Source organism: Oreochromis niloticus, linkage group LG20 (genome assembly GCF_001858045.2).
Source record: "Oreochromis niloticus isolate F11D_XX linkage group LG20, O_niloticus_UMD_NMBU, whole genome shotgun sequence".
Classification (NCBI taxonomy): domain Eukaryota; kingdom Metazoa; phylum Chordata; class Actinopteri; order Cichliformes; family Cichlidae; genus Oreochromis; species Oreochromis niloticus.
Window position 1 is genome coordinate 10146449 of NC_031984.2, and position 23272 is coordinate 10169720.

At 42.4% G+C, this 23272-nt stretch overlaps 2 protein-coding genes across 4 annotated transcripts; both read left to right on the forward strand.

Annotated features, from left to right (window-relative positions):
* The first annotated feature begins 13 nt into the window (after nucleotides 1-13).
* Nucleotides 14-7223, forward strand: xkr7a (XK related 7a). Its single transcript, XM_003438916.5, has 3 exons — nucleotides 14-640; nucleotides 2795-2994; nucleotides 3263-7223. Exons 1-3 carry the CDS (start codon nucleotides 105-107, stop codon nucleotides 4228-4230), a joined length of 1704 nt encoding a protein of 567 aa, XP_003438964.1. The 5' UTR covers nucleotides 14-104; the 3' UTR covers nucleotides 4231-7223.
* A 4416-nt stretch (nucleotides 7224-11639) lies between these two features.
* Nucleotides 11640-22034, forward strand: cables2a (Cdk5 and Abl enzyme substrate 2a). 3 transcript variants are annotated; one of them, XM_003439104.5, is made up of 9 exons: nucleotides 11641-12251; nucleotides 12982-13074; nucleotides 15218-15295; nucleotides 15448-15547; nucleotides 16551-16734; nucleotides 16845-16942; nucleotides 19549-19655; nucleotides 19786-19990; nucleotides 21550-22034. In XM_003439104.5, exons 1-9 carry the CDS (start codon nucleotides 11716-11718, stop codon nucleotides 21688-21690), a joined length of 1542 nt encoding a protein of 513 aa, XP_003439152.1. In that variant the 5' UTR covers nucleotides 11641-11715; the 3' UTR covers nucleotides 21691-22034. The 3 variants fall into 3 exon arrangements, with proteins under 3 accessions (XP_019205198.1, XP_003439152.1, XP_019205197.1); XM_019349653.2 differs by lacking the exon at nucleotides 12982-13074 and having other exon boundaries at nucleotides 11640-12251; XM_019349652.2 differs by lacking the exon at nucleotides 15218-15295.
* Nucleotides 22035-23272: the final 1238 nt, after the last annotated feature.

Consider the following 23272-nt stretch of genomic DNA (forward strand, 5'->3'; position numbering starts at 1 on the left):
CCTCTCTCCCACACGCATTCATAGTCTACAGACCGACAGGCTGGGCGACCCCCTCCCCCCCTTCCATCATTTTCCCATCCCTTACTCGCTTCCCTACAACAAATATGGCCGCGAAATCTGACGGTGCACCCGTCTCTCTCCGAAACGCAATCCCACCCGAGTGCCCCTCCAGGTCGGACCCACGGCCTCCCCAGCGCCGTCCCACCGAGCAGCGCTACACCCTCTCGGACTGCTGCTGGACGCTGTGCGCCCTTCTGGTGTTCTTCGCGGACGGGGCCTCAGACCTGTGGCTGGCCGCGGACTACTACCTAAGGAAGTACTACCCGCAGTTTGTACTGACTCTGGTCTTTGTGATAGTCCCGTCCGTGGTTGTACAAGTGTTGAGCTTCCGATGGTTCGCCTACGATTTCTCGGAAACCGTGGAGAGCGGCACGGCCGCGGCCGCCGTGGTGGCAGCGTCGGGAGCTGCGGAGCAAGACATCAGCACCAAGGACAGCGGCGAGCGGGGCGCTGGCCGCTCTGCCGCGGCCGGGGTGCTGCCAGGGCCGGGCACCGGGGGAGGAGCCCGGGGGTGCTGCAGAGTCTTCGTCTGGCTCTTCCAGGCTCTCATTCACATCTTTCAGCTGGCACAGGTCTGGAGGTAAGTCAGAATACTCAAAGCGTGATCTGAGCCGAGGGGGGACTACACATTGTGGCTGTGTGTGTGTGTGTCTTTCAAAGCCCAGCATCACTCCCTGTAGTTATGAAACCTAATCATTCAGGGAGGTCTGCGCACAAAATGCCAGAATATCTTTTTGTATTGTTTGACGTCTTTCACGAGCATGGAAAGGCAGAATTAGACTCCACCCATCCACTCCCCCAAACCCCTGGCTGGCTTCTAGGTCAATCATTTGTCTGAAAATCACCAACTCATCCACATCAATCGCCTTCAAATGAAGTAAAAATGGGGGGGAAACAAGAAGGAAGAAAAATCCTCTTGTCTGTTCAGTAGGAGGAGGGAGCCTGACTGCTCAAGAGGAAGGATAATAGTCATAAATGTCAGGAGAGTTGCTTCACATTTACAGTGATACTTGCCTCTCTATCACTGTTTGGTGTATTTTTAGTTCCTACCTTGAGGCTCTGGCTCTTATGTTTGCAAAATCCATATTCTCAAACCTCCCAACAGTTTTTTTCCTTCGAGCCATGTTCATACCCAAACATGTTTAATTACTGGGCGCTAAAAACAAACCAGTGTACACTCTGGCATTGCTCTCAAATGGATGGCAGTAGGTCTGTAGGTCAGCTACTCAAGCAGTGATGGTGAGTCGGTGCTCAAGCTTGGAGTGCCCTGATAGGCTTTGACAGGTTTGAGCTGCTGCCAGCCAGGAGGAGGCATTCATCTAAACTGTAGTAGGTGGACGGTTAGACAAAATTACATTCAAAAACAAGTTGTGTTTTGCAGACATGTCGGGCTGTTGTAGAAAGAAAGATGCAAATCAGTTGTTTGATTTATCCGTAGGCCTGCATAATCTCTGTCCTCTCTCGCTCTCGCTCTTCCTGCCTCTTTAGACAGCCCTATGGGTAATAACATATATTGATTCCTTATTTCCTCCTGGAGACTAGTGTGAGAGAGCGTGTCCTGGATCACATTAAAACATTGTGGCGGCACAGAATTACTGGTAATGCCATTAAAGCTGTGGTGCGTGCCCCGTTCATTGCCGTTCTGCTGCTGCTGCTCTCAGACCAGCGTGTCTGCACATTAAGAGGATTACCGCTGTGTGTTTTACCCTCAGCTGTTAACTCAGGAATGAGCCGTCACTGATACACAATTAGTCAGGTGAACCGGGATCAATTTGGGCCGGCTACCAGAATTGAATGTCAGTGCGCTTGAGATGTGATATGGGCTTGTGTCACACATAGGGCTTGCGATGACACTGTTTGTGTATGTGTGTGTGCGTCCTCTTGTGTGGCTGAGTCTTTGACCCTCATTATTGCACATATGCTCTATTTTCCCAGTCTGTTCCATCCCAAGGCACGCTTTGTGTAGCAGGGACCAGAACAAAAAAAGGGTTACACAATCTCCCCTGTGGTTCAGTGGGCTTGTTGACATAGGGCTTCTCTGACCCTTCTCCCCGAGGCAATTACTGAGGCGATTATAGCATCAGTCCTCCGTGACAACCACCGGTGTTTTTCCAACATGTAGATGCTCTGTAGCGATAATCGTTTACACTCTGTATATTTGCATAGTGCAAACACATTTGTGCAGAAATATGTGTGCTTTTCTCCAGCGTCCTGTTTGGTACCTATACAAGGTCACTGCAGAACGAATGGAGGTGGAACTACATGTCAGCAAAGCTCAAGAGTTCAACAAAGGATTTGCAGCGAGCTCTTTTCTCCCTTCTAACCTTCAGCCTTGAAGGTTGGATTGAGAGCATTTATTTGGATTTCTTTTCTCTCCGCAGCTCCTCGTATTTTACTTTTTTCTGAACTCCTTGGACTTATTTTATTTGAAGAGAGACTGGAGACAAGCTTCACACATACCCCCCTCTGATGTCTGTACTAAAATTATAACCACAGAGCTGCTTAGTTCAGTTTCAGTTTAATCTAAATCCCAGTGGGGCAAGTAACCAGCTTTCTGGCAAGAAGTACTGACGGCTCCCAGAGTTTGGAATAATGAGTTATGACTTCTGAGAGTCTGTGTTTGATGTCCAAAAGTTTTTGAAGCACAGTATTAAAGCCTAATCTCCATTTTCCATCTCACAAAAACTAATGCACTGCTGAAAGTTTCTGAAATATATCTGCCTCTGATACTTAGGTATGTCCACGCCTTGTATTTGGGCGTGCAGAGCCGCTGGCACGGAGACCCAGAGCGGCGTCACTACTATTGGCGCATGATGTTTGAGAGCGCTGATATCAGCATGCTTCGTCTCCTGGAGTCCTTCCTGAAGAGCGCCCCTCAGCTTGTGCTGCAGCTCACCATCATGATCCGGGCCAATCAGGTGCTGCCCCTTCAGGGTAAGTGCCCCCAAAACGACCAATCACCACAGCCATCATGCACATCATCACATCAGTCAGTCATGAGTCTGCAGCCCACACTGTACGCACGCTGTGAGCGATGAGTCACTTGAGCTCGCCTCAATCAGGCTCCCACTGAGATGAGGGAAGTGCATTTTCTTTCTGTGCTACATGGTGAGACAGTTAACTCACAGCCATTTCCATCCCATCTTACTCCTCTTGCCAAATCTCTGTCTCTCTCCCTCCCTCTTCTCCGCTCTCTCCCCAGGGCTTTCAGCTTCTGCCTCACTGATATCCCTCGCCTGGATGATCTCCTCCTACCAGAAAGTCCTGAGGGACTCCCGAGACGATAAGCTACCCATGACCTACAATGCAGTGATAGTTCAGATTCTGTGGCACTTATTTACCATCGGAGCTCGCACGCTGGCCTTTGCCCTCTTTGCCTCCGTGTTCCAGCTTTACTTTGGCATCTTCATCGTGGCCCACTGGTGCATCATGACGTTTTGGATCATTCAAGGCGAAACGGACTTCTGCATGTCCAAATGGGAGGAAATCATCTATAACATGATGGTGGGCATTGTCTATATCTTCTGCTGGTTCAGCGTCAGAGAGGGGCGCACCTGCTGCAGGATGCTCATCTACAGTCTGAGTGTGTTTGTTGAGAATGTGGCGCTCACCACCTTCTGGTACCTGTACCGCAGCACTGGCGAGCGCCAGAGTACCTCAGAATTTTACGCCGTCGCCATGGTGTGCGTGGTGGCCAGCAGCTACGCTCTGGGCACCTTCTTCATGTTTGTGTATTACTGCCTGCTGCACCCTGACGGCGCAGTCTCAGGGTGGGGTTACATAGTGGAGAAGGAGGTGCCCGTGGAGGCTCTGGCCTCGCCAGCCTCCAGCCTCCCTCCTGACCTGGTAAGCAGCCCTCCCAGGACCCTTCAGAGAACTAAAGGGTCAGACAGAGAGCCGGGGCATGGGATAGATGGGGATGTGTTTAAGGTGCGGCCACCTCGGGGAGCTCAGACCCCGGTGCCTCACCTCACACCCAGGACAGAGGGGCCCGTCATCCGGATAGACCTGCCCAGGAAGAAGTACCCCGCCTGGGATGCTCACTTCATTGACCGTCGGCTGCGTAAAACCATCCTGGTGCTCGAGAGTGCTGCCCCTGTTCCACCGAGGATTCAGTACCGCTGCCTGGGCACTCCCAAAGAAGTGATGGAGTATGAAACCACCGTGTAATGCGCCGATGGTGCTGTGACTCAGCCTGTTCCTGTGTGGACATCCTGCCTTAAATAAAAATGGCAGGAGGATGACTCTCACTGAGTGGTCAGTTTTAGCTCCACACTTACTTAATGGCTCTCTGTTCTGGCCACAAACAGCCACAGCAGGGGATGGAGTGTTGTGTGTTTACTTTCTACATGGGGCAAGATTCTGCGATATTGTCTGGTGACGGTGCATATTTTGGTTTCTGTATCATTTCTCAGGTCAGGATGTGTTACAGAAAGATGTGGAAGGTAGAGGGGATCACAGGCAGGGAGAGAAGTGGAGCTGTTATCAGTCAGAGGCAGAAAGTCCTCCTCGGCGAAGGTGCTTCAGCAAATCCTCACCAGGTGGTCGACAACAGAGACAAGCCTTCAACATGCATGATTATTTATGGCAGCTAAAACTCAAACATCACCGAGTGAGTAGGTAGACTCGCACTGCAGTTTTAAACACCATCTTATGTACACGCAGCAGAGGTAGTGGTCTCCCGAATCACACTTTTCCATAGCTATTCACTCATGTTGAAGGAGTCTCTGAAAATGCTGTTTCTAATCCGAAGGGCACATCAAAAGCAACATTTGAGTTGAATGTAAAAACAGTTGAAAATGTGATTATTTGTGACAAGGCTTTGAGCATTTTCATGCTGTTAGTGGGATTGTCATCATTCCTGTGATACTATATTTGGTTTTTTTGTTTGTTTTTTTAAGGTAAGCTATGTGCGTGTTTACAAGCAATCTGTTATTTTGGGGACATGCCATCACTATTATAACAAGACGCACCTTCCTCTAGAATGTGTATGTACTGAACACTGCATTTTACAGGACTCAACAGCTGTATTTTCATACTGCATCCATCTTCCACAACCAAAACAAAACAGGACAGATGATAATTTACATGTAAAATACTGTAAAATGAAGAAGTTGTTGCAGAGGGACAGCACTGTCTGTATTTGTACTGTATTCATATTTTGTTGTCTGAACAGTGTTTAAAAAATAGCTGCAGACTCCAGACTCCTAACAGAATAGCTTTGATATTACTGATGGTACAGGCATGTAGTACTTTTGGTAGCCCTTTATTTTGCCAGTCTGTGATTTCCTAATAATTTCCTCAAAAGCTTTTTAGGACTAATTTTGTAGTTTGGCACAAGCAGATTAACAACATATACAGATATTTTGGGTCTTATGGGGTGTGACATACCCCCTGTTAATTGGGTGTGTGTTGACACATCACTCTAGAGCACAATCCTATTAGGATCTGGAAAATTTGGATGCTGGTGCTCCTCCTAGGGCTGTTTATTGTGTTCCTTGAAAATGAGAAAGGCCATGTTTGGTGCATGGTGCATAGTCTGGTTTGAGGAAATCACTGCTACAGTAGCAGAGATGTGAACAGAGGCAAACAGACTGTTGAAAACATTTACCCCCCAACTCCTTTTGCGCTGTATTGTGAAAGCCTATTGGCCAAGAGTCTCCCAAAGAATTAATTCTGCTGACGACAATCAGAAAGTGATGACAAAGCTTTTTGGTGCCATTCGTGGGCAGCTGAGAATCTTCAACTTCACTTTTATATAAAGAGGAAAGAAAGAGAGCACTTGGAGAAAACTAAGCAAAATTACACAACTCTTGTAAATTGTGGAAATATTGTACTTGTTACTTAAATCCAGATTCTACTTTGAAAGAAGTCGTTCTCCTTTTGTCTGTAAGGGGCAGATATTTGAAAAAGTGACTTTATTCTTTTGAGTAAAGCCAAAGTTACATCCACGTGAATTCCAGTCCACCTGTTACAGTTTTTTACAGTTTTTTTTAGTATATATAATTCATTCATTCGACGCTGATTATTGTAAACAGTGTTTTCGTATTTGTAGACACATTGCCAACAGTTTTACACGTTTTGTTGACCTCCTGAAGGTTTTGGATGCATTCTTTTAAACAGTCCATGTGGAGACCAAAAGAAGGACTGGGTTTGCAGTCAACTATCACCTGAAGAGGATTTAGCTTTTTAGAAGCTTTTATTTTAAAGTCACCTGCGTAAAACATTGATCAGTGCATGTCACTGGAACTCTTGGCCCAGATATCCCTTTTTTATTACAATTTACGCCAGTGTAATAGCAGTTTACAAATTCACCTAACAAATTAAAGCTTTCCAGTTTGGACCCTTGTGGATGCCACAAGCAGGGCATCCAGCATATAGAATCTGCCAAATCAAACATGCGGCGCTACCTCCTGTCATGACCCCGTGAATAAGGGAGCAGCCGAAAGTAGCACCACCCGAATTTAATAATTGTATGTTTCATCAGTTCGACGCAGTTCATTTTTAACTATAATTAGTGACAAATTACACTGAATTAAAGTCATTTTACATGAATCTTTTGAGGAAATTATTAGAAATTAATTGACTCATAAAATGAAGTTTTACCTTCCTTTCTTTTATCAGGGTTGTTTTTCTATAGAATAGTCATACAGGAGAGATTTTCTGACTTTTGTGTGTGCTAGCGTGTGTGTGTATCTGTGTGTGTGTACGAGCTCACATACCAGCATGTGTATGGGTGTATGTGGGAGAGTCCTGCCGTGTGCATTTAAATTAATTTGAAGCTGTGTCTATGACAGTTTTGTTGTAAACACCGTCCTTTAAGCTCGTTTTTCCCAGATGGCAGAAACAAAAGAGAAAAAAAAGCCCACAGAGCACCTTTACCACGCCTGCTGCAGTCAAAGAAAAAAAAGCCAGAGAGGCTTTGATTATGGTGCTAACTCAATCCATCAACAACAACCACACAATGTACCATAAAATGAGTTTCTTGTGGCAGGAGTTGGGTGGGGCTGTACCTCAAACACAAAAGCTAGAATCTAAAAGCCTTAAGCTGGTCATGCCAGACTGTTGCTGTTCAGAGCAAGAAAAAAAAAGATGGAACAAGAAGGTGGAGATGATTTCATGATGTTGTTGTTGCTAAAATAAAGAGCAGTGTGTTTACCTGACCTTTGCTGTTACTATCTTTTTGCATAGATAGAGGGTGAATGACTGTAATGAGTTGGAACAACAGGCTAGATGTAGGGAAACACACATTGATTTTAGTCAACTAAAACATCATGATGACAGATAAAATTCTATCCATGTGCATGTTTAAACCTGCAGCATGTCGACAGAGGTTGATATTATCAAGATTTTTTTTCTTTTATATTGATTTTTATACTTCAGTCTTACAGTTGGTGGTCAGAAGTTTACATACGCTTGTCATGGGCATCAATGTCACAGTAATTTGAATGAATTCTACTAAGAAAAAGGGTCAATTATCCAGCCAGAATTATGGCAGAAGCAGGTTACAAAAAGTTTTGTTCGATTTGCAACTTCCTAAGAGATATTTGATCAAATGTTAGTGGAGGTGAGTGCATAAATTGAACCTGTATGTTTACTTTTAAGCCTGTTTGGATTCGAGAAAACCTGTTCTAGAGAACACCCAATTCTTGTTTTTTTAAGTCATTATAGATAAAAAAAAAAAAACACACACTTTAAAGAAATCAGCAAAAGCCCCAAATTACCACAAAATTCATGCCCATGATGAGTGTATGCAAACTTCTGACCACAGCTGTAGATAGATACTTCAGAGGCAGATCGACAGATTGTTCTGATTAAATTGAGTCTTAATCCCATGTCTGCAGGGGATCAGTGGATTATCAGTTCTGAACTTGTCAGTACTACCCACATCTCCAAACATCAGCACAACACAATCTGCCCCCTCTTTGGCACGCTGCTCGCAGTGTAATTCCCTTAAATGGTGAAGGAAGGAAAGGACCTATTGATTGCTCCCACTCAGGAGATGGAAAAGCTTTCACACTTCAGTTTCTGTCTCGGAGAAACACTCACTACGAGACTATAAGTGTGGAACCAAAATGCAAATATTGTGCTAACCGTCCCATTAACTGTGATTGCTGCAGTACAATGAGATAACAAGCAGCCGAGCTGTCTTTGATCTCACAATTACAGTCTCACGCTCCCACTGACTTGTTCACAAATGCTAAATAGGTGCTGCTGTAATTTTCTCAAAAGCAAAACAATGGTGTGAAAATATCACTTCAAGATTTATTTCTTCTAATGAGTCACAACTGTAAAATCACAAGCAACCATACGAAGACGAGGAATTTTTTTCACAGCTGTCAACAACATCCTGAGGAAAGCTATCTGGGGTGTGAACAAAATAATGGAAACATTACCACAGACTGTATATAAAAGATAGACATAGCCCACTGGTTTCTCTACTCCCATTTTGAAGTCTTGGCTACTGCTGGGTTTGGTTTTTTGAGTCAGAAGTTACCATATTTGGATGAGAAGGTGGAGTTCTAAAGTGATGACGAGAGCTGATATATCAACTGATATCTGATCTATCATAAATTAAAATTTAAAAAGTAAAGAAGAGACGGCAGAAACACCCTCCAACCATGTTACAAGCGTTAATGTTCAATAGTTTGTCCACCAGAGGGCACTGTGCAACTTGGCGCCATATGTTTAGAACATGACAAACACAAGAAACAGCTGATCTGAGCAGAGCATAAATGAGTAATCCACGCCTCGTGACAATAAAGCAAATTATTACATGGTTACCAGTTTTAAATGAAGTGTTAAAATGAACAATTTTCCCACAGCAACGGGGTTTGACTCCACTATAGCCCCTTTTCCATTAGTACCTACTCGCATCAACTCGACACAGTTCACCACAGTTTTCAGGGTTTTCCATTAAGTCATAGTACCTGGTACCAGGTGCCTTTTTAGTACCTGCTTGGCTGGGGTTCCAAGCATACTGAGCAGGTACTAAAATGTGACATCGTCAGACTCCATGCCACCGATTTGCTGGTCAGTAGCGATGAGTCTTGAGAGGATCTCGTTCATGAAAATCAAAACCATCATTTTTGAGGGAACAAGGGAAATGGCTACAAAAAACAAAGCCATGGTCCGCCGAGTCTAACAAAAACCACAGATCGAGCAGCAGGCATATTCTTGCATCAACGTCCTTTGTTGTAGCGTTCATGTCGCATACTAATTATGGTAAATCACAGCAAAAAATCCTGGCACAACTTCACCTGCTTCCAAGGTGCATGGAGAAGATGAAAGAATTAAAAAAGCAGTACTCCAGCAACACTTGAGAAACGAAGAACAGCTTTAATAATTGACCAACGCGTTTCGGCTTGTGGCCTTCATCAGGGTCATCAGCATACTAATTATGGCACAGGATCCTCTGCAGCATTACTATGACGACAACCACACACACTAGGTGGTACTGGATTGTAATGAAAAACCAGCCGATCTGAGTTGAGTCGTGGCGATCTGTTGCGATACATGGCTGATCTGTGGCGAGTCGATCCAAGTAGGTACTAATGGAAAAGGGGCTTATCGGGCTGGGGCTTTTCTTTGTGACTTTTGCATGTTTTCCCCATGTCACTTATTGTCTCTGGGTACTCCAGCCTTCTCCAGAAAACCTTGCAGTTAGTGAGGTTAGGTTAATTGTCTTTCTGTATTAACTCTGCAACAGACAGTCAACCTGTCCAGGGGTCATCCTTTGACAGCTGGGATAGGCACCCCTGGAACCCTGAATTAGATAAGCATGAAAAAATGGATGGATGGGTGGTCATATTATCTTAGTAAGGACTCATAAATAATTACACGTAACATGTATTAGGAAAATCTGTTTATTTTTGTGAATCTGGATGGAAAAATATTGACAAATATATCATATGTTAAATCAGAAAATATCGGCACTGGTATCAGTATCAGTCTTCAAAACTCCTGTATTGGGTCAGGAGTTTTGACCCAATACAGACAGACAAAATAATTAAGTAAAAGAATAATGAAATACTTGAATTTTATTCACCAAGAGTGAAACACAAACTTCTTAGATGGTCCGCCCCACACAGGAAGTCATAATGTTTGTTAAATAATTCAAACACAAAGGAGAGATCCAGTTAAGAAGTGAGTCCTAGCAGACAGCTCCCAGCTACAGTTACCTGGGTCATCATTCATTCACCCACACATCTTGAGTCATTCCCAGGCCAGATGAGATATGTAATGTCTCCAGTGAGTTCTGGCTTTACCCTGGGATCCCTTCCAGTTGGGTGTGCCTGGAAAACCCCCCAAAGGGAGGCATTTGTTTACCTATCAATCAAAGCAGGACTTTAGGGCTTACTAGCATTCAAGTGGATGAGTTATAAATAACTGTGTGGTTGTTATCAATAGGAAAATTATCCAAAGAGAACAAAAGTGTTTTGTGCAAGGCTGTCAACGTGCTTTTTAATGCTATAAAGTTGGACATTTTAAGATGGCAGTCTCTGGAGACTGATTCACTTTTGGAGTCAGCCTCAAGTTGAACCCTAGAGGAAGTGCAGTTTTTTTGGCACTGTTGCATTGGCTTCTTTCAGCTCCAGAGACTGCTGCTTGAACATAACATGTCTAGAAAAAATGTTTGTTTGCTTGTTGATTTTCAGACTTTCTTTTATGATAAAACACCAAAACATTCATAGAGACTGAATGCTCAATAAGAGTGGAAAATTGCTAAATAAATGTCAATAAGTACATTATCAACATTTGTAGATTACACCAACTTGACTGAATGTTTTAAGGAATCGCATGTCCAAAGTACAGCCTAAAGGCCATAAATGGCCTATGGACTCTCAAACTAGACAACAACATAGTAAAAAGTAAATAAAACTCCCAAATCAGTAAGATGCAGCGCTATGCCAAACACACAGAAGTAATTGACTGCAAAGTTCTTTAACTCATTTAAACTGCAGTGCATTTCATCAGAGACCTATGCAGTGCTGCATATCCGACAACTAGACAAATTTAAATTAATTTAAATGCAACTTGAGCCTTTAGGTGGATTTGGCGATTCTAATCAGGCCCTTCGTTTTTGCCGGTAATATTATTAATGACATTTGTTACCATGTTTTGATTGAAAAAAACACTCACCCACCTTTGATTACATTGAACACGTTTAACCCTTGAGCATTCATGAATAGATAAAAATTAAAACTGCATATTTTTTTTCCAAGAAAGAAATCATAAACACGGGTAAATAAGGTAAAAAAAAAAAAAAGAAAAAAGAAAAAAAAAGAGGATTGTTAGATCAATTCATTAGTTTTTAGACCTTGATGCCCTTGGACTAAAAAAAATATTTATGCATTTTCTGATTTGCTAAGAAGACTGGAAGAACTTTAATCATATATGACTGATTAGTTGTCAAATTTAAAAGCCATTGAATATTTCCTTTGTTACTAGCGCCTTTCCCACTATAACATTACAGCCAATCATGTACAAGAAACTAGAATATTTTGGTGATTATATCCAATCCCCTACCAGTATTTACACGATTTAATTTGCATAATCACCCTCAAAGCCAATCAGCAAACAGGGAGGTGGGGCAAATATGTCCTTACCGGTTTCGCTTTGCCTTTTCGTCCAACTGCCACATTTCAAACTAGAATGGCGACCGCTCTCTGCGGTCTACAGTCCACCGGCAGTAAATCAGCAAAGACTCACCAAGACCAGCGCAGGAAAGCGAAGGACTCCCGGCGAAGACAGGCTGCTCTTCTGTTTCTCAGTAATATCTCACTCGACGGACGACCCCAGTGTCAACCTAGCGATGAAAATGCCGACCAGAAAGCCGCCGAGGAGCCCCGACCCAGGGACAGAGACTGCGGTGCCGCTCTTGTGCCCCAGCCTTCGGATAGTCAAGGACCGGTCGCCCAGGTGACAGACCTCGCCGCAAGCGGTAGTGGCTCATCCTCCAGTTTCCCAGGGGTGGTCGGTCCGGGTGGACCTTCTTTGGTAATGTCCGGGCCAGGTGCTGTTGGAGCCAACGAGGTATTTTTGGATAGTGCCAGTGCGGCCGAGACGCTAACCCCAGACACTCCTCTTTCTCCCGTCCCGACCGGACACCCGCACTGCTCCCGTGTCAAGTCAACGCCCGCCGCGCTCAGCCCCGTCGGTCCCGGTAATTCTCTGGATTCACGGCAGAGGTGAGCACATTAGTGATTTATGTGTCAAAAAACGGTACTTTGGGCCTTTTAACGGGGCTACTGACTTCCGTAAGAGACGGCACCAGCAGGTATCTTCAGGGGAAGTCACTTTGATTTTAATGGGTTCCAGCATTTTCGGTAGTATTAGCTATCAGTAGGTCTAAATGTTAAACACGAGCTCTTAAATCAGGGTTATGTCCCTGTAATCTGGTCAAAACTGCTCATTTGTGTCCTGAATTAAAACGATAATGTAACATGTTCTGTATTTATGTCAGAAGTTGGGGAATTCCTTTGTTACGCCAGACAAAAACAATCAACACAACATATGACATGACAAAACAGAAGCTGAAAGTAAAATAAAGGAGCCCATTATTTTTTAAATGTATGTATATAAAATATAATAATAAAAGTGTGAATATAATATAATCATAATCGCAACAGAAGTCTGCATTAAAAGCTATATGTAATACAAAGAGGAACAGAATAAGTAAAAGTCTAAAAGTAATTTTTTAATAATTTCAATTAAACAAATAACGTGAAATAGCTCAGTACATGAAATAAAGCACATTTGTTATCACTCTCTGGTGAAAATACTCCAAATAATTCGGCTTTACCTCCAAACCTGTAAGGCAAAGAGATTTGTGATTACAGTGAAAGTCCTAACACGTGCACGGTCTTTGTTTGGGTAATGTTGTGAAAGCATTATTAATTAAAGTGGTGTTTTAATCAGGCTGAGGAATGTCTCTGGCTCTCCGGGACCCAAAGTGCCAAAGAAAGTCCACTTCATCAAGAGTATGAGGCAGTACGATACACGAGGATCCAGGTGAGTCTCCGAGCAGTGTTTGTACACACATTTCCACCCAGATTTTAGCAGAGGAATGTAAAAAAAAAATACAGAAAAATCTGGCTGTTGAATTTTTAAATAGGCCTTAAATATAGCAGTGTTGTACTCCTCTGTAATAAGCTGCTTATCTGGTGCACAGGCTGCAGAGGAATAACAGGGATACAGCTGCAGAGTTGCGATTGCTACAGTGAATTTAATCACCCCTGGAAGCTTAGCAAAAGCCAAAAGAGGCGCAGTGTGGAAATTTAACACCCCATTGCACCAACAGTAAGGTAACCCAGAGGGGGCCAGGGCTGAAATGCCACACTGCTGGCAGCTGGTTGACCACAACAGCAAAAGAAATATTCTATCTGTAAACTTTGGCACAAACATGTCAAATAATAATTTTTTTAATCGATTATCTTACTCCCCATTTGCCATCCAACATCCACTGTCTACTTCATATCCATCCCCACATGCATATATATGTGTGTTCAGTGTTTTCTGCTGGTGCGTGCAAACCAATGACAATCCCAAACTGTTCCACAGGTTTGGCTTTCTGTTTCTGTTTGAGGCAGCAACACATTGCGTGTTACTTCCTGAGCTGAAGGGAAGCTCTCATTTAGAGTTTATACCATAAGGTAATTAGCACTAATAGAAGTCAGTGTTGTAATACTGTCCCCCCCACAAGAGATTTGGTATCTCTCCGAGGGTCAGCCGGGCTGCGTGTTTACAGCTGAGTGTTGGCAGTGGCTGCTGACTGTATGTTATTGATGTTTTTTTTGTGGGGAGCTGTTTTTAGTACGTACTGGTTGTGGTGCTGCTGAGTAGATCAGTCTGTTTGTCCGCATTTCTGTCAGCACACAGGAGTCCTTGTGAGTGTTTACTGTGTTTGCTAGTTGCCTGTTCCTGGTTTGAATGAATCTCGCTCTAGTTTCAGCCTCTTGTGTATTACCAATACATTCGAGTTGCACAGAGGTTTATGCACTATATATAAGAAGAAACACAGAATCAGCTAATCCAAGCTACAAGCCCCAAAATACATAGAAGTTAATCAAAATGGCACTTTTTAGGTCGCCTTCATTTTTCTGCAACCCTCATATTGTACCAGAGATGGTTGAAAAACACATTTAAGGTCTGTTAAAGTTTGAGCGTCGATATCTTGGGATATTATAATGTCAAGAGCAGAACTGCACTAGTTATATGTATAAATATAAAGATTTGTGTAAAGTAGAATAACAAAAACAAGCAGTGTGTTGGATGTTTTATCTGTTTTCTCATATTTCACTGGAGAAAACTTTAGAAACTGTTTTTAGGGTGAACTATCAAAGGTCAAATCATCATGCGGGAAAGGTGGCAGCTGAAAATCATTCCACTGAAAATCAATCAGTGGCTCCCACCTGACTCCCTCATAACCAGCTGTAAAATAGAAAAAAATCACCTTCATACTTTGAAAATATTCAGAGTTATGGACTCGCAAAGTATATAAGTGTGGGTCTATTAGCCAAAAGCTTAGGCTTCAGACTACTAATACATATTTCAGTCATTTTTTTCCCAATGCTGGTTCTATGTGATGTCACTGAGAGCAGATATCTCTCTACTCACATGGATCTGGCCTTTCAAACACTCTCATTTACAAGGGGCAACCATTCAGAAGAATGCTGTCTCACAGGGAGCTAAATCAGCTTGTTTCAGTAAGATAAATAAGGATTATTTTGAACTGTGAATCACACAAAGCGCTCTAGTAGAGCCCAAGAAAAAAATATGGAACTAGAAATGAGCAGAACACCTCCTCTTTAAAATATTAATTGAATATTTGCAGAGTTGATGTTATTAAAGCAAAGAAAACGCTCACAGTATTGGCATACTTGTGGTTTATATGCCCTGAAAAAACGGTCTGTGATCCAGATTTTATGAATACCTCTGTGACTTGAATGTAATGGTTCCCTCCTCCTGCTTTAGGTTGTTGTTGAGAGCTGTGTAGCTTTAGTACTGACAAGCACAGAAGCGGCTGTGTGACTGATTTCGCCGTCGCTGCAGCTGATGAGTGTTCGTGTAGCTGCAGAGTAGTGGTGACTGTAGCTGTTGCTTGTAGACTGACACACCATCTGTTTTGTCTGCCTGTACTTGCTGTGTCCTGCAGGATCATGCTGATTTGTGCCAAGCGGTCGCTATACGCTGCTTTCTCAGTGCTGCCCTATGGAGAGAGTTCAAATATCAGGTACAAAGAAAGCACCATCCCAAGCAGAGAGCACCCACCCTTCACTTTTATGTTTCCATCCTCCTCCTGTTTGATCCATATCATTCTCAAAAGGGCAGCGAGTGTGCAGGAGTGGGTGGAACTGTCACATAAATGTGTCTTTTCGTGAACAGTGACCCTAAGCTGGAGGCTCAGAGGCAAAGACTCTCCTCGGTGGTGGCTGCTGATCTGCTTCCTTCTCTGGAAGGTGTGGAGATGGGTGCCTGTGGAAAGGTGAGTGCCAGCCTGATGTACTGCAATACCTACAGTATACACACGATTGAAGCTCTGCTTGTGCTGTGACTCATACTCATCTGAGACTAGCACACTGTAACTTACCACTGAAGACTTGAGCACTATATTAAAAACATTCCAGACATTCAGTAGATCACTAGATCAGAGGTGGACACATTTTTATTTTCCAGAACACTTTATTAACTACGATGAAGTCATTAAGATAACAACTTAATGACTTTTATGTTAAACTCCATTAAAACTGGTAGACATATCAGGTTATTTTTTCTGGGTCAAAGTGTTTCCTGCACATAAAGAATTTTGGACTTCTCCCAAAGGACCGTAACTAAGGCTGTGATAAAAATATTTTTACCATTGCTTTCATGCTAGAGTATAATTTACTCAACCATTTACTCACTTTTGTTCTCTGTTTGATAGATTTCTGTTAAGTAAACAGCATTTTTTGCCTCCATATGGAAAAAAGGGCTGCAACTTTGTGTTTTAATCTGTAGATTTTACCTGACTCAAAATGAGCTTATAGTGGATAGCAATAAACATGCACTGTGCTTATATGCACAGTGCATGTTTATTGCTATTTTTGGATATTTGATAAACATAAAATCTGTTTTATGCTCGAGTAAATGAGCACTCTAGCTTGTTAAACCTGAATAAATAGCAGGTCAGAGTCATTACAGTCAGTTGCCTCGAGATTCATGAACATAGTGTTGCCTTTTATTGATTTTTAATTTATTTATGTATTTTTGGGACTGGGGGTGGACGTCGGGGACCAAACTGTGATGATTTGCAGGCAGCTTCTGTCCTTCGAGCTGTATTTTGTTCATCTGTGCAGTATATTCAGAGTTTGTAAAAAACTGGATCGCACTTTTTTGGGGGGGAATTGGACGAGCAGATTGTTGTTTGGTTTCTTTGTGTTTGTTTTTATTGTAACTAAATATACTGATGAAAAGGTAAATACTTGACTGACTGTCTCATTATTCCTCAGACGGTGTCCTACGCTCAGTTTCTTTATCCGACCAATGCCTTGGTGAGACAAAAGAGCGCTGGCGGCAGCAGCGGTGGTCCACCAGATAACTGCACAGCCCAGACCCCTCAGTCACGTTTCCGAGGCAACGGGCAGAAGGGCTTCACCCCTGCTCGTCTGAACAACAGCGTGGCACAGGACCCATGTATGAAGCTTACAGATGTGTGCCTGCATCTTGATCCTAACTGACCAGAGCCGTAATTATTCACTCGTTTGTGTGTGTGTGTGTGTGTGTGTGTGTGTGTTTGATTTCAGATGTGGAGGAGGTGGCGGAATATGACCCCAACCTGCTCAGTGACCCTCAGTGGCCCTGCGGGAGACACAAGCGTGTTCTCATATTTGCATCATACGTGGTGAGCGGGGCTGCAGCTCTGACTTTCATTATCAGCTAGTCGGGGAGTTATTTATCAGATTACAGCAGAGGAAACCAAGCAAAACAAAAAGAAACTCTGGGTTTTTTTCTCATCTTACCAGCTAACTTATAAACACTGAAACACAGGTTTATAATAGAGGTGGTGTTCGTTCATCATCGGTTTGTCTGCGGTGTTGTTTTTGCCATCAAAACTCGACCAATTTTAACTGAGGAAATGGCATCCATGTTTCATTCACATTTTCTGTTTTATACCAGACCTCAGTGCAACCCACCAGTTCATCCACTCTGAAATAAGGCATTTACCACCCCTCCTGCTTCCCTTTAAGCCATCTTCATTCTCATTGGCTGTCCTTCCTCTGGTGGGTGGGCCAGAGGTGTTAATATTGGAAATCTATGGAGAATTCTCTGCAAACTTGGCTGTAGGAGTCCCAGGAGGAAAGAAACGCTTATAAAAACTTTTTAAGTGTTTCTTTTTTTAATCAGCTTAGACCTGTGATAGTTATAATTGCATTTTTTATGTCCCTATCCCCACTGAAATTATAGGAAGTTTAGATAATGCTTAAAAGTAAGTTCCCAGAGGAGTTCCAAGATGGATAAAATGGCCTTGGTGTGGCTTCTGTGCTCACAGCCTGAGCGGGTGCCTGAGATGAGCAAACTAGAGATATTCTCTCCCTTTGACATCATATAAAAAACCTTTTGAGCATACGCCGCCTTGTTCAATTAAATCATCTGCAGCTTGTGACAGAAATTAAAAGGTCCAAAATCTAAAGATGTTCAGTTGATTACCTCATAGCAGTTACAAACGAGAGCAAATGCTGACTGGAGCTGAGGCTGTTAAATGTTTAACTCTGTATCTGTATTGTTGGGGATGAGAGAAACCTGATTTTACAGTGAGGTTTGTCCTCAAAGGAGGTGCTTTCTCTGCCATGTGAATGGATAACCAGGTTACTAATGAACCTTTCCACAAATGCAATACAAAAGACTGCAGACAGGGAACGTAACGGTGGAGCAAACACAGAATGACAACACAGAAAAGTAAATGTTTGTGTGCGCGTTTGTTTTTATGACTTAATCCAAAACTCCCAGATGTCTGCAGAAGCCTCCAAAAGCATTTCTTACTTAAAAAAGCATCAGAGGATATAAAAAAATCCAAAATAGTTTCCCTCGTGTTTTTGTATCAGATTCCAGGCTGCCACAAGTCGTTTCACACCCACAAACTTGAAATGGGATTATTGCAGCAGTGGATTGTGTTTGCAGGAAGCTGCTCAATATGTTTTTGTGCAGTTTCATTCAGCACCGCCACACCCAAAACAAACACTGTACATGCTGGTAGCTATAGAAGCTAACCCACATGTTAGTTTCTAACAAGAGATGACTTCTGCAAATAGCTACATAAATAAACTTGGATCCAGGTGGGGCTCAGTTGTTGAATTTGTTATTAATCTTTGCTGGAAAGTAATGAAAAATATATACAATGAGAAATGATTCAAGGCATGGCTGTTCCTCTCTTTTTTTCCATGACGCTGTGGGCTGTGATTTTACACGATCTTACATATTTAAAAAAAAAAAAAAAAAGTCATGTCTGGGAAAAAAACCTCTGATGTTTTAATAGAGTTAATGTATTCAATGAAAGCATGCAAAACTCTATCTTCATAATATAGTTACAGTATTACAGGCCCTCAGATTAGACACAGAATGTTAAGATTTGGCATTTTTTTTTATTTACCTTTTTTTTAAAGTATATTTGAGCCCCATGACTTCATAAGTACAGTAGATAACTACACGAAAAATTTCAAAGCAGAAAAAAACCAATCATGTTGTAATTTTGTCTAATTATACCGACACAGAGGGAATCAGCTGATTTTCATTTTATTCTGTTTTTTTAATTGAATGACCCACATTTAATTTTATATATAAGGGCAGATGTTATACTGACAGGACTGCACAGATTCATGTGAAAGCTTTTTTTTTTCATGTGACTGGAGGCATGATGATAAACACACACAGGTCATAAATAAACCCCACCCTTTCATTTTAGTCTCTAAAGTAGCTTGGCTGCTGGAAGTTTAATATGACGGTAAATGTATGACAGACAGTCAAAAAAAGCACAACAGGGCTTCTTTGATAGTCTTAAAATGAGCTTGTTGAGTCTTACAGAAGCTCAAAGTGTAGATGACTGTGATGGAAAAGCTCCCGTCCTCTCACTCTCTGCTCTGTTATGTGTCCTCAGGCTTACAGTACTGTGCTTTTCTAAATGTGTTCTCTGTGACCGAGTTTCCCTGGTTCTTTGTCTCACCCCGTCTGTCCTCCTTTGTTTCAGAAATCAGGACAGGCCAGTTTCATTTGCCTTGTAAATTGTTGTAAAGCAGTTCTGCAGTCATGTTGAAGAGTAAATAAACCCTTTATCTCCAGTCCACATGATTTTATTGTTCCTCAGCTGACTGCGTCACTCGTCTCTGACCTCCAGCATGAGTGTGCTGGTGAAGCAGTCCTTATCAACACGAGCAAAGCTGAAACACTTTACTGCAGCTGTGATTCCCAGCAGTTCCGTATTGACATGGCGGTTTTGTTTTTCCATCTCTGCAGACGACGGTCATTGAATACGTGAAACCATCTGACCTGAAGAAGGACATGAATGAGACTTTCAAGGAGAAGTTTCCGCACATTAAACTGACACTGAGCAAGATAAGAAGGTGCAGATTTCTCACATTCCTCTCTGATTTTCAGAGTTTGAGCCTTTTAAAGATTCGGCCTCGGTCTGTAATCTGGTTCAGCGTGTACACACAATACTGATTAGTCACTGTGACTTCTCACCTCCTCTAGCCTGAAGAGAGAGATGAGGGCCGTGAGCGAGGAGTGCGGCCTCCAGCCGGTGACCATAGCGATGGCTTTTGTTTACTTTGAGAAGCTGGTGCTGCAGGGACGCCTCAACAAGCAGAACAGGAAGCTGGTGGCGGCGGCGTGCGTGCTGCTGGCTGCAAAGATCAGCAGCGATCTGAGAAAGCCAGAAGTTAAACAGCTGATTGATGTGAGTAAAGTTTCCACTCAGAAAACAAAACAGGATGTGTTTAAATGTAACTACCTACCTTTCTCTTCGCACTCATACGAGAGCAGTAACTGATGGACTAGTGTGCAGTTTAATGCTAAAACCAGACTTTAACTGACCCACAGTAATATAATGCAGTGTATTCTTCAGGGGCAACAGTTGGGAGAAACAGAACAGTTTTTTACAATTATATAAACTCAGCTCTGCAGAACATCTGCAGTCTCAAAAAAGACAAACGTGTAGATTTTCTTTCAGTTAGTTTTTCTAAACTCTTAATTTTTATTTGAGCTAACTAAAATGTTTTATAATAGCGAGTTTTAAGTCAACTGTAATAATCGTGGTCTGCATACTGGCAGCTTTCAGTTCAACTTTTTATTAATGTAAACTAGCTGTGGATAGGAGCAGCTGAAAACATCAGTGTAATGACTTTTATTGTCATTTTTAACTGTAAGAAGAAACTAATTATTAGTGAAGGTTCAGTTCACCACATTTACTTCACAGGTGGTGAACGGGCCTGCAGGTCCAGTCAGCTTGACCCAAGAACTTTTTCACTGGTTTGGTGTAATAACAGGCATGTAGTGCCATTAAACTAAAAAAAAAATGAAGAAAGGTGCACTGCTCTCAAAAAAAAAAAAAAACACATTTTAAAACCTTATTCGGTGTAAAGTCGGCAAACTAAGTCTCGACTGTGGAGGCAGAATTGTTGAAATAACTTTAGGTTTAACCCAGTTCTCAGTGTTACATGTTTGGCTCATGTCTTACTGTTATTCCCAAGATCAGTACGTACAAAATCTACGCCTACCAACCAAAAAGTTCTTTGGAAAATGGTGTCACCTTTCATGGAAGATCAGACCTCAGTTCAAACATAGGGGGGTCTAAAAAAAAGTCTCATTTTTCCTGTTAGCAGAGGGTCATTTTAAAACACTTTTATCTTTCTGTGAACCTTGATACTATGAAATAGGGCAACTAAATCTTGCACTTACTGACCTTTTATTTGAATTTTTCAAGGAGGCTAGTTTGAATCCTGTCTTTCTATTTGATCTGAGAGAACAGTGCTGAAACTGTCTTAGTTGCACTGTTTTAGGAACGCATCACTGTGTCGATGCTTATAAAATATGCATCCAACAGGAGGAAAGGCGAGGAATAAATCTGTTTTTTTGATTGATGCTCAACAGAAAGAGATCTAAAGCTGCACTGAGGTCCACAAACTGTTTGTTAGAGATCTGATTGGTCAGTAATTGGTGGTTTCTTACATGCTGAGCTCTTATGTTGAACAAAATATACTCCAGATCAGGTTAGGTCTGCAGCATAAGTTACCATGACAATGAACCACCTTCATAACACTAAAGAAAACTCAGGGTTGAACCTGAAGTTAGCTTAATAATATGGAGTCCTGCTTCATGGTGCAGGTCTGTTTAAAAACAAAAAAAAAGATGTCACAGATCATTTAAGTCAACTGTTGGCATGGAAAAAGCAACAGGGCAAAAATCATCATCACCACCTGTTTCTTCCTCTGTTTTTTTCCCTCCATGGACGAGCAGAAGCTGGAGGAGCGTTTCCGCATAAACAGACGCGAGCTGATTCCTCTGGAGTTCCCGGTACTGGTTGCCTTGGAGATGGGACTATACCTCCCCGAGAGCAAGGTCATGCCGCACTACCGAAGGCTGGTACAGCAAGGTTAGACCGGACATGGCGGAGTAGGACGTGCACACGTGCGGCGTGTCGACCAGTTTATAAGCTGTGGTGTTTGAAATAAATACTTGTGGTACTATTTATTGTCACTGTACATTAACTAGGTTACACTCAGACTTGATGGCATGCGTTTCTCTCCCTGAATGTCTTTTTGTAGGTGTGACGTTCTCATGTTGATCCGGTCATGAGCTCTATGTTAGAGATGTTAACTGAGCACATTAATGGTGCTTCTATTTTGGTTTCTCGTGGGTTTTTAGGATGCCACCATGTTTTAACGTCTATTTAAAAGTACGCTGTAGTGTGTGTGTGTGTGTGTGTGTGTGTGTGTGTGTGTGTGTGTGTGTGTGTGTGTGTGTGTGTGTGTGTGTGTGTGTGTGTGTGTGTGTGTGTGTGTGTGTGTTTGTAAACAAGAAAAAAACTCCTCATGTGCACCTTTGTTGTTACTATACAGCCTGTATAGTATTTATTGTAAAAGACATACTGCTGATTTCTTTTGTTTTCTTTGGTAAATGCCTTGTAAACCCACTGTGACGCTGAAGCATTTTTATCAATGAGCCTGAAACATGACACTGTAGATCGTAAGTGAGAAACATCTTTTCGGGGGGAAGTGGCCTTTAATTTGTTTACGTCCATTCGATATTTGTACTGTATGTCTCACAATTATCCAGCCAAACTCTCGTATTTACCGCGAGAGACTCCTGTGGCAGCTCTGTGTTCTGACTTTGGTGTTGGTCGTGCTTGTATCCAGTATTTCCACTGTGCTGTGGTGTCACATGCAGAGAAACAGGATGATGGAAGTTTCTTATTTATAGTAAACATTTTTTTTCCTCTTGTTGTTTTTGTTTCGTGTCATTACCCAGGGATATGTTTTGTAAAATGCACTGGTTAGTTATCTTTTAATTCTCAGGAATTCTTACTTTTTCTTTTATGGTGCAGTCACACTATGGAAAAAGGGTTGGAACAAACTATGTAAAATGACCTTGAGAACGTTGCGTCAAAGACATTTTTCAGGCTTGCAGCCACTCAGTTTCCGTCTTCAAAGAAACTTTGAGTTGCAAGCAGTCTGTTAGCAAATGAATGATGTCAATTACATGCAATCAGTTTGTGATAATGTGGGAATTAACTGTGATTAAATTGGCAAAAATCACAAATCTGATGCCATCTGTTGGATCTACACAAAAATTCACATGAACTATTTTTATTCAGAGTCCAGCCAGGATCGCGTAGAGTTAAAGGATGTGATGTAGTTGCGTGTCCTGTTCCACTCACTGGTGCAAAATGACTCTGCCAACATGTTGCAATCAGTCTGTGTGTTTACCAGTGAGGCAGGAATTATTTGCAAACCTTGAGCGAGTCTAAATTTAGAGACTTGCTGCTTTAGACAAGGTGACCTGCAGTTGAAAGTGGTGGCCTTGATGTTGAGGGTGTAGCGCGCCAAACCTCTCTCCAAAAGTTGAACATCGGAGGCTGCCAACCTCTTTTTACTCTAGTGCGACTGAGCCGTTAATCTTTTGTAAAGTCAAACCCAAAGACGCCGTAGCGATCATCACTGGAAGATTGTAGTGTTTTCAT

Coding starts and splice junctions, on each gene's coding strand:
- xkr7a (XM_003438916.5), top strand. CDS start 105: ATGGCCGCGAAATCTGACGGTGCACCCGTCTCTCTCCGAAACGCAATC. Junction 641..2,794: donor CAGCTGGCACAGGTCTGGAG/GTAAGTCAGAAT, acceptor TCTGATACTTAG/GTATGTCCACGCCTTGTATT. Junction 2,995..3,262: donor TCAGGTGCTGCCCCTTCAGG/GTAAGTGCCCCC, acceptor CTCTCTCCCCAG/GGCTTTCAGCTTCTGCCTCA.
- cables2a (XM_003439104.5), top strand. CDS start 11,716: ATGGCGACCGCTCTCTGCGGTCTACAGTCCACCGGCAGTAAATCAGCA. Junction 16,735..16,844: donor CAGCGTGGCACAGGACCCAT/GTATGAAGCTTA, acceptor GTTTGATTTCAG/ATGTGGAGGAGGTGGCGGAA. Junction 19,991..21,549: donor AAGTTAAACAGCTGATTGAT/GTGAGTAAAGTT, acceptor ATGGACGAGCAG/AAGCTGGAGGAGCGTTTCCG.